The following is an 11,108-nucleotide window of genomic DNA, read 5'->3' on the forward strand; positions in this document are numbered from 1 at the left end:
CCAAAGATTATAAAAGTTGTAAAAATGTTCACATCAATTTTGTGGGGAATTTCCTCAATGTCAATGGTCTTCTGATAATATCTTCTACGTTTTCAGATCCAGTGGAGCTCAAACTAGTCAATGGCTCACACCGGTGTACCGGGAGGGTAGAAGTATTTCATCTCCAGCAGTATGGGACCGTTTGTGATGATAACTGGGACTTGAATGAAGCTGTTGTTGTGTGTCGATACCTTGATTGTGGATCAGCCATTTCTGCCCCTCGTTCAGCTCGGTTTGGTCGAGGAACTGATGCTATCTGGCTGGATGATGTTGAATGCACAGGGACTGAAACTTCCCTCGGTTCTTGCAAGGCCAAGCCTTGGGGAACTAATGACTGTAACCACGGGGAAGATGCTGGTGTCATATGTTCAGGTAACTGGCTTTGAACATGTATTCTATACTAGGAGAAAGCAATACAAGGACAGATAATCAGACTGATTTCCAATCTTCAGCGATTCCTGATCTTCAGATAAGTTTTTGGTTTGAACTACTTTGTAAATTGTCTCATGTTCTCCACCAAAGCTTTCTGAATAAGGCCCAGTAGGAGTAATAGAGTATTGCACTGATGTTCTACTTGTGGATTTCAGAAAGGCATCTGTTTCACTATTGTGTGAAATAGGATATTGACTAGATTGGTATTTGATCTTATCTAGTCTAGTCTCTTCTTATATTTTGCCAGTCAGTAATGATTCCTTCTTCAGGAAAAAGAGATTATTTTTTTATTTATTTTGTTTATTTATTTATTTATAAAATTTATTGGCCACCTATCGCAGGGTAACTCTAATTTCTAGAAAGAGTAGTATGTGGTCATGTGCTGCATTGAAAATATAAACAATTCCAACTAGAGAAGAAAACTAAAGAAGACTCAGATACACACTGGAAACATATTGGTATAATCTGACATATTTACAGTCAGTCAAAGATAGAGAGAAATTAATAAAAATAATACTGATGTATCTCCACAATCTGAAGCAAAGCATATGCTTACAAAGCAAATCATCTTTCTCAATTGTTCTGTTCTTGCTGGTTTCTCTGAAGAACATTGTAGGTCCAGCTCAGTTTGAAACATGTTTCTTATCTCTTGGAAAAGATTTATTCACATCCTGATTTTTCCAAACACATTTTTTAGGTCGCTAATCCATTTATCCCTTTGATTGCTTTATTTCCAGAGAACCTCAGGCTAGTCAATGGCACAAATCGCTGCAGTGGAAGAGTAGAGGTTCGAACATCCGGGAGTGATGAGTGGGGGACAGTCTGTGACCGGACTTGGGACTTAAAAGAGGTAGAAGTTGTGTGCAGGCAATTGGGCTGTGGAGGTGCTGGATCGGCTCCGAAAGGAGCTCATTTTGGGCGTGGATTAGGCCGCATCTGGATGGATGATGTCAATTGTGAAGGCACAGAAAATTCCCTTCAAGAATGCAGAGCAAATACCCAGGGGACAAACAACTGTGTTCATGGTCAGGATGCAAGTGTTATTTGTTCAGGTAATTCATTATGGCAAAGTTGTGATTTGTGAACATTTTTGCATTAGTGACTAAGTCTTCATAGCACATAGCTTTATTAAATGTATTAAAGGGGGGGGGGGCTAAACCAATAGCAATGGAGATTGTGTGATCGTCCAATTGTGGCATTGTTTTAGAAATATTATTTGGGGCATAACTCAGAAAAAGTTCTGGCTCTCATTGTTGTCAGCCATCCAGTCATGTCTGACCCTTGGTTACTGTATGGATTAACATTCTCCATTCCCCTCTGTCTCACACTACTTCCTTCAGATCCACTATGGTCATCCTTTATAGTATAATCCTTCATAATGGCCAGTTAGCAGCTACTAGGATCTCACCATCTCTTTTTTCTGCTGATCACTCCTAGCATGATTGACATTTCAAATGAGTCAGATAGCATGCCTTAGCCAAAATACCACTTGAAACAAATATTACTTGAAGCCTCTGTTTGGTGATCTTGGGTTCTAGTAATATTTTTGGTAAGATTTAGTCTTAGACTTCTTTGTTTGATATTTTTACAGTCCATTGTCTATTGCATTTTGAGGACAATAATGTTCACATTTTGAGAGAGAGGGAAATCCTTTCCTCAATAAAGGTGGAAGCCTCAGATACAACCTGTTCCCCTTTTTCATGCTGTTCTTTCATCAGTTCCCAGGGGGATTAAAACCACTTCAAACATTCATCAGAAAAGTTACATTTAAGGAATCACCTACGGCAGTGATGGTGAACCTTTTCAGCACTGAATGCCCAAACCGGAACATGCCTGCATGTGGGTGCTTGGGCATGCATTGGAGCACCAGAAACCTGAAGACAAGCTGACTGTGCATGCATGCCTGTTTTTGGCCTAAAAACAGCCTGAAAATGGCTCAAAAAATAGCCTGAAAATGGCCCTAGAAAGGCCTAAAAATAGCCCCAAAACAACCTCAAAAAGGCCTGAAAAACAGCCTGACAACAGCCCAAAAATGGCCTGAAAATGGCCTCAAAAACAGCCTGAAGGCCTGAAAACAGCCCAAAAAATGGGCTATTTTTTGGGTGTTTGTCGAGCTTTTTTCAGGGCATTTTCCAGTGCTCTGGCGCCTGGAAAAACCAGTTGGCTGGCATACATGTGCACACCAAAAACCAGAAGAGCAGCTGGAGACTGCTCGTGTGCCCACAGAAAGGGCTCTGCGTGCCACCTATGGCATGCATAGGTTTGCCATCATGGGCCTAGGGTAAAGGATTTAGGTGTTGGAACACTTACACCCTAGTGACTCTTTAACTACTCACCTAATGAGTATCTAGATTAGGGAAGAAATGAAACTTCTTCCTAGAGGACATGTATGAGGTCCCCCTAACCAATTTGCTCAGACTGGAGAAGCTACTTGGATAAGTGGTTAAACATGTCAAACCAACAAGAAAAGAACTCCAGTTGCCATCACTCAATTTCCAGACAATTCTACCTGATTGACTGAGAATCTTAATCACTACTAAATTTTCTTATTTTCTTCAGCCATCCAGCTTCATCACTTTTCAATTTAGCTCAGCATGGCATTGACCTCACCAGACTTGGTATTTTTATAAAAAAAATTTAGGGGAAGATACCAAGTCCTACATAAGTCCTGCAGATGTATAGTATGCCTATACGAATTCCAAGGAAACGCAATTTACTACCAGATTTTCTATTTGGAAGAAGTATTTTGAGATTGCAAAAATGGGGTGGAATTTAGGTTGGACACTCTTAATTCATAAGAGATACTAAGTTTGCATACTATAAAGATAGACATTCGGCAACTGTGTTTCTTGGCAAACCTTAGCTTTCCTTGCTCTGTATCTTCCTTGCATTCATTTCTAACAGACAGGATGGGCCTACAATTTCTTTTTTTCACCAAAGATTCTAATGCTCTACTAAGTTGCTAGATAGAGGCAGTGATAGAAGTAGAGTGAAGGCAAGTGAGCTAGACTTCTTAGATCCTGGAGGCAAGAAGTCTCCATCATTTTCTCTTGCCCCACGCCTTCATCAAACCTGATTGCTCAGGGAAAGATTCCTGTATCTGAGCCACAAAAATATGGATAATTACTATATGAAAACAAATAAATAGTATATGTCTTTGCAGACATTTCTGGTGATTGCCTGGAGTGCTTGGTCTCAATAGGAACATTGTCAAATGAGTGAGAGGGAAGGAAGGAGGGAGGGAGGGAGGGAGGGAGGGAGTAAAAGGATACTATTGCTCCCAGTTCTTTAACTCTTGCTATTCCTGTTGCCCCAATTTTTGCTGGTAGTGAAATACTCTGAATACTTCCTTGGCATCTGCTGAAGCCTGATTTTTCTTTCTTTTGATTTTCCTCCTCCACCAATTTCCAGCTCATGAAGAATGAGGGTAAAGAGAATATGCCAAGTCTATCTGAGTTGCAAATATCTGGGTAACCATTACGTGGTAATGGAAAGCTGCTGCTGTCTAGTGGCTTTCCAGATTTTTTTCATGTCTAAAGATATGCCTAAAAGATAAAAGATTTTGAGACAATTGAATGGGGAGAAGTCTTCTGAGAAGTCATGAATTTATTCTCAATAAAATGAGATTCTTTCTGAATTGAATGGTGAATGAGAACAAGTAGGAATGCAAAACTCTGAATGGAAGAGGAAGGTTAATTCTTCTGAGGCTAGCAAAGAAGTGCCTGTAGGATTCTCCTCTTCAATTTCTTCCTCCAGCCCTCAACTATCACAATAAGTTTGGGGAGACTTTGTATTTGTACTGTCTCATGCTTGGGGTGGAGGGTGGTAATCAGAAAGATTTTCTGATGGGAGGGCAGAAAGCTCTGTTTGAGTGGATTGAAAGCCTTGACACACTGTTTAAATTGTATGAAATCTGTTTATTCTGTAGACACTTTTACCCTTAATGTGGCAAAGATAAGACTGGAAGATGGTCCAAACTCTTGCGCAGGCCGGGTTGAAGTCTATCACCAACAGCAATGGGGAACTGTATGTGATGATGGATGGGGCCTTCAAGATGTAGCTGTGGTGTGTAAGCAATTAAAGTGTGGCATTCCTTTGGAATCCCAGTCTGGGGCACACTTTGGAAGAGGTTCTGGCCCTATTTTTCTGGATGATGTGAACTGCACTGGGACAGAAATGTCAATCAAAGATTGCCGAGGTCGTTCCGTAGGAGAGCATGACTGTGATCATTCAGAAGATGCTGGTGCAGTTTGCTCAGGTAAATTACAGATGGAAGAAATTGCAAATTAAATACAAATGCTTATAGCTTAAAGTTTAATTGTGTGTGTATGTGTGTGCATACATGCAACTTCAGTTTGGAATAAAGGAAGGCTCAAAATCCTTTAAATGTTTCAGAGTTGTATTTACCCTCAAATGCACAAATGAAAATATGGAGAATAGAAAGCAATATGGAATGCGGATGAATTAGAGCCAAAACAACATACACATCTTTGTTTCCTACAGCTTTTCAGTTTAGTTATTGCATATCCGTCTTCAAAGAAGGCAGTAGTTCTTGTCCATTAATATGCCTGTCCAGAAATTTAAACCAATTTAGATGTAACTACAGATTATCCATTATGTACCAAAGTCTGTGCAGTTATACATTTTCTCACAAGGACATAAGTGGACCACTCTGAACTTTAAAGCAAATCTGAAATGGGCATCTCATCCTTAGCCCTCACTTAAAGACTTAGTAGGTATGTTCAAAAAAGCAAATCTATTGAAGACAATTTATTTTACTCCTTTTGATCAGTGGGCTAAACATGGCCTAACAGATCTCTTCCCCTTTAAACTAGTTTGCGTAAAAGTAAGCCAGAGCAAAAGGTGTTTGGCCTGTTTTAACAAATCATACTTTCCAAGTTTAGATTAGCAGGAAACTGTGGTTACTTTAATGTTTCTGATCTCCCTTTTTTGGTCTGAACCAAGCATAATTCAAGAATCTGTACTTTCCCATTAAATACATTAAAATCAGAGGTGGGTTTCAGCAGGTTCTAACCAGTTCTGGAGAACCAATAATAAAAATTCTGACTGGCCCCACTCCCATCTATTCTCTGCCTCCCAAGTCATAGCTGATCTGGAGAAAATGGGGATTTTGCAGTAACTTTCCCCTGGATTGGGGAGGGAATGAAGATTTTACAGTATCCTTCCCCTGGAGTGGGGTGGGAATGGAGATTTTACAGTATCCTTCCCCTGCCATGCCCACCAAGCCACGTCCACCAAGCCATGGCACGACCACCAAGCCACACCCACAGAACTGGTAGTAAAAAAATTTGAAACCCATCACTGATTAGAATGGATACACAGCCTTGCCCAAAATGATACCTTGATGCCTTAGCTGCATCAAGTAATTACTGAACTGTGATTGTTTGTGTGATCAAAGGACCTAATTAAATAAATGGAGACTAATTGTGTGAATGACTATTACCTTAGTCATCATGTAAGTTAACGAGTTTTGTTCTATCCCCATCCAATTATTTGGCAAAAAAAAGTTTGCACTAATGTTCTGAAGCATTATATAAATTTTTTTCTCTCTCTCAAATTTTTCACTTAATAAGTTGCTCTAAACATAGTGCAAAAAACAGTAAAGTATTTTACTGACATCTTCCATTTGGATTTTAAATGAACTCTAAGAAAGTGTATATGCTGCCTGATGTGCTTTATTGCTTGATTAAATGTTTTCAATATTAATTTCCAATTTATAATTGAATAATTAATCAAGTGAATTTATATGAAAGCCTTTCCGTACAAAGCTGTGCCAATCATGGAAGAAGTCTTTTTGTTTACACTATATAATAAAATTAAAAAATTCAATAGCCTTAAAGGGACCAAGTTTGTCAGCTTTACAAAGTAGATCAGACTAAGAAACAATGTCATATAAATCAAAACTATTTATGGCAATATGCTTCGTCCCATAATTGGGTAGACCAGGTTGCCCTGATAAACAAACACTTAATCTTTCCCCTGGTATAGCCAACAAAGTGAGGAGAGTCTGTGGCTTAGAGGTTAATACATCTAATATACAAGCAGCCAGGGTTTGAATCAGGGGTGAAATGCTACCAGTTCAGACCGGTTCAGCCAAACTGGTAACGATGGCGGTGTGTAGTCTGGAGAACCGGTAGCAGTAGCAGGGCAAGGCTCTGCCCACCCACCCGGATGTCATTACTTCCTGGTTTAACCAGGAAATTGCCTTAGTTTTGTGCATGCAAAGAAGGTCCAAGTGCGCATATGATGCACACATGCGTATGAGTAAAGCTAGCTAGCATGCACAGAGCACACACTTCCTAACCAGTAGAGAAAGAAAGTAGATTTCACCCCTGGTTTGAATCCTAGAAGGGTATGGCTAGCTGCTGAGAGCTAAATTGCTTGAAATAGATCTATACTAGTCTCCCTTTATTTCTTTGTTGATAAAACATAAATTCAACACAAAAATATTTATGGTAAAGCTTTTGTAGGAGAATCTGCAAGCCTGAATCTGCAAGTCTGAATCTGCTTCTCCCATTCTCCCCTCCTTCCCATTATCTTTGGGTGAACTAGAGAGGGTTTTATCTGAGAAATTTTTTCAAGTTATTTCTTTGGCCCAAGCTTAAGTCTCACTTTCCTGATTGTCATTCACTATGCCTCCTAAAGGGTTAAATTAATTGAAGGGGTTAATTGAAGAAGGATCAAATGGTTTTCCTGTTTGAGCAGGGAATTGGACTAGAAAATCTCCAAGGTCCCTTACAACTTAGTTATTCTGTTAAATTCACACTTAGAATTCTAGAGAGGAAAACAAATATTTCCAAAATCTTAATTGTAGCTGAAATGATCTCAAATTGATTACCGGGACACACCATATCAGTTGGGAAGATCAAGTTAATTCTCTATTGTTTTCTAGGTCCCCTGGATGTACGATTAGAAAATGGCCCCAATGCCTGTACTGGACGAGTAGAATTGAACTATAATGGCTCCTGGCGCTCTATTGGGGATTCAGGTTGGAGTCTTAATGAAGCCACAGTGATATGTCGACAATTGGGCTGTGGTTCAGCATTGTCTGTGCCTAAGGGCAATGAATATGGCATGGGTGTTGGCTCAGCGTTTCTGGATAATGTGAAATGTAAAGGAACAGAATCATCCCTTGCTGAGTGCCAAGCTGCAACCATAGGTTCCAAGAAGTGCATCTGTGGCGTCTATGCAGGAGCCGTATGTGAAGGACAGTCAGGTATATATCCTGTCCAAATTTTAGGAATTATGATCAGGAAAGGAACAATAATGCAGCTCTCTTACTCTTGACTTTTCTTCTTGCCCACTTTTCAGGCTCAGGCAGAACTGCTGCAGTCATTTTAAGCCTATTAGCTATTATTTTACTCATTGGGGGTTTATTGTTTTACCTGTGGAAAAAAGGAGTGAAATTATCTGCACTGAATCCTTTCACACGGAGTCGAGGTAAGAAGTTAATAAGAGTTTTTCAACACTTGACCACTTGGCAGGATACCCCAGATTTTATTTGCTTATGTACACAGGTTCACTATTTGCAGAATAGCTGACAAAGTCTGCTCCTTTAGATATTATATTAGCTAGTGACCAGAAGAAGGCACTATATCAGGGATGTCAAGCTCATGGCATCCCGACGGCATCATATGACATACCGGGACTTTTTCCTCTTCGCTAAACAGGGTGTGGGCATGGCCAGCACATGATGCATCTGGCCTGTGAGCTCAGAATTTGACCCTACTCCATATGTTTTGTCATTATTGGACATCTTTTGGTGTAGGCATCCTCCATATTATATGTTTTTTATTCAACTCTTTAATAAGAATTGAACCCACAGACCTTGGAGAATGCTTATGCCTGAAGAATCCCAATAAGCTATTAGTTACTAGTTAATATAACATCTGAAGCTATATAAACCCCATCCCATGGCCTTTAAGGAAAGGCAATCTGAAGGCACATAGCACAAGGCCCAGGCCAATAACAATCACAAAACTTTCTAATATGAGAGTATAAGGGGGTGGGGGAGAGAAATGGAAGTATATATGCATAGTTTCTAATAGCAGACTCCAAATAATAATGTGGTACTTCAATTAATTCATTTCCTCTTGATATGGGTAAATTGTTTTAGATCCAAATTACTATCTGATAAAGCGTGCACTAGCATTCTTGTGTTGTCTCTGTAATGCTTCAAATAATTATTGGCATAAAAATTCTACATAGCTTTAAATTGAAATTTAAAACCAATAACATTTTTTCTTTCTGTAAAAATAGTTAAATGGATCCTTACCTACCTACTTTATTTACACACATTTAGGATAATTGAACTTGACATCTAGTGATTATATGTGCACATCCTTTAAGTTTTCTTTGAAGCAATATAGAAGCAAGTGGCCATTGTCTTCTGCCTTTTCTTTTTACTTCCCAGTGGAGCCCAGTGTCTTAGAATTGCCCAACTGCTTTGTTTCTGAACCCTACTATGTGATCAAAGGAATTCTAGAGGAAAAGGCTTTGTAAACATGGGTTAGAACTGCATGTCTTCCAATGTCTTACTAAAGGATTACTGACCCATCTGGATCAGGAAAAAGCTCATTCAAAGAGCATCTATCTTTCCTTATGTGACAAACTGCTTTAACATTCACAGTTTCAGAAGATGACATCTGTTTCTTTTCTCCAGTATGTCTGAACTTTATTCTAAGTCACCATATGACCACACCAGATTTTAGAACATTTTTTTACAGTGGCCATAAAGCAAGTGCCACAGTTATTAATGTTGTGGCCATGATTGCTATGGGATGTTTTTTTGCTGAAACTGGAAGTAAACACCAGTTTCCAACAGAAATATTGGTCACATGATCGGGGATGCCTCAAATGGTTCTGTATTAAAAGGTGGGAAGAAACAAGTAAAAAAAAGAAAAGATCAAATCGAAATGGAAGCTGGGTGTAACATTTATTTATTTTTTTTGTTCTTGCAGAGCCCTTCATGGAAAACATCAGTGTTGGGTCAAATATGGTCAATGGCCTTCGAGAAATGTATAGTCGGGGAAGAGAACAAATCACCTCTGAAGGGGATCCTGAAGGTGACACCATCTGCCTCGTGAAAGCCCCATCCGATCCTTCAGCAAGCAGCACTGACTGACAGACTGGGAAGGGACAAAAGCTTAAGTGCTAGAAAAACAGAAGCAACCATCAGAAATAGGTCATTCTGTGATCCGCTCATAGGATTTCATAACCATGTCATCAGTTTTCATGTTGTTTGCATGAATGTTTAGAGACTTTTGCTGGCACCCCTTTGGATTAATCATACAACTATCCTCACTATCCCAGAAATTGAATTAATTAGACAAGGATTGAAGACAACATGGATGTACTTAGAGATTTCCATGATATTAGTGTTCTTACAAATGAGGCTTTGGGAAATTGCTATCAAACTCCTTGTTTTAATTATTGTTCATTATAAGTAACAACATTTGATTTAATATCCCACCAGAACCATCACAGATCACACTTGCTGCATATTAAAAAATTAGATCCAGAAATTATACTTCCAATTCCTAATACAATAATATAAAGCCAATATACAAAAAAGGATGAAGTTCCTCTCAGTGTGAAAAATATTAGATAGAACAGATTTTGTACAAGGTGTAGACAAATCCGGTATCACACATTTGAATCAACTTTCCTGTAAATCCCCATCAAAATATAAGCAGAGTTGAGCTAACTGAGCTTTAAGGTTTAGACAATCCCTGAAGCATATTAAGATAAACAGGTCAACCTGAACTGGGTCCATCTTGGAGTCGGGGTGTACAAAACTTATTTACTTTACATCAAATTTTTCTTTGTTTTTTTTTTAATGCTGGACAAGGCACATTTAATGTTTGCAGCTTTCTTAAAATTCCCCTTTTTAGATTTCATTTGGGTATTTTTTTCTAAACTATAAATATTGGCTTTTTTAAAAATATCCAACTACTCCAAATACATCAGCTATCTTAATGGTAAAATCTAGGTAACCGTATTTGATCTCAAAAATCTAAGTGTAATATCAATTTTATGAAAAACTACCAGGAAATCTCAATGATGTAGGCTAATCCCTAAAGACATCAATAAGAAACCATTTCAGTATTACTATTTTAAAAAAACAGCATGGACATAACCATGTTGTCATCAGAAGCCAAGCTCATCTTCAGGGAGTTTGTATATTTGTTCCCTCAAAATGGGCATTTTTGAATATAATTTTTCCAGATATCCTCCTTTTTGTGCATTTTTGAGGGATAAGACAGAGAAAGGCAAATATTTCAGGCTGCGCCAGAGGCCATTTTTACAAATAATACCATTTATACCCCTTAAAATCTGTACATAATTTCTTTACCATCCCATGTATGTCTATCTGAAACTTCATACCCATTTGTTATTTTGCATACTTTAACCTTTAGTCTAATGGGGGGAATGGTTTAGTTGCTTATGGTGATATAGATGAATTGAATTTTACATTTAAAGTTAAACTACATAAATATTTGTTATGTAACTTCATTCTGAGCTTTTCTATTATGAGCAATCTGTATAACCAAGATTTCTTGTTGTATAAAAATACACTATTGTGGGAAATTAATAAACATCAAATCAAAGAAAAA

General features: G+C 38.4%; 1 protein-coding gene across 1 annotated transcript in view; it reads left to right on the top strand.

The window, feature by feature from the left end:
- LOC131198395 (deleted in malignant brain tumors 1 protein-like) overlaps window positions 1-11,108 on the top strand; it is a 37,186-nt gene extending 26,078 nt beyond the window's left edge. The window contains exons 8-13 of the mRNA XM_058182987.1: window positions 97-411; window positions 1,209-1,523; window positions 4,400-4,729; window positions 7,385-7,708; window positions 7,804-7,932; window positions 9,453-11,108. Coding sequence (XP_058038970.1) covers window positions 97-411; window positions 1,209-1,523; window positions 4,400-4,729; window positions 7,385-7,708; window positions 7,804-7,932; window positions 9,453-9,616 — 1,577 coding nt within the window. The 3' untranslated portion in view covers window positions 9,617-11,108. The remainder of the gene's footprint in view (window positions 1-96; window positions 412-1,208; window positions 1,524-4,399; window positions 4,730-7,384; window positions 7,709-7,803; window positions 7,933-9,452) is intronic.

This window comes from Ahaetulla prasina, chromosome 4 (assembly GCF_028640845.1).
Source record: "Ahaetulla prasina isolate Xishuangbanna chromosome 4, ASM2864084v1, whole genome shotgun sequence".
Taxonomy (NCBI): Eukaryota; Metazoa; Chordata; class Lepidosauria; order Squamata; family Colubridae; genus Ahaetulla; species Ahaetulla prasina.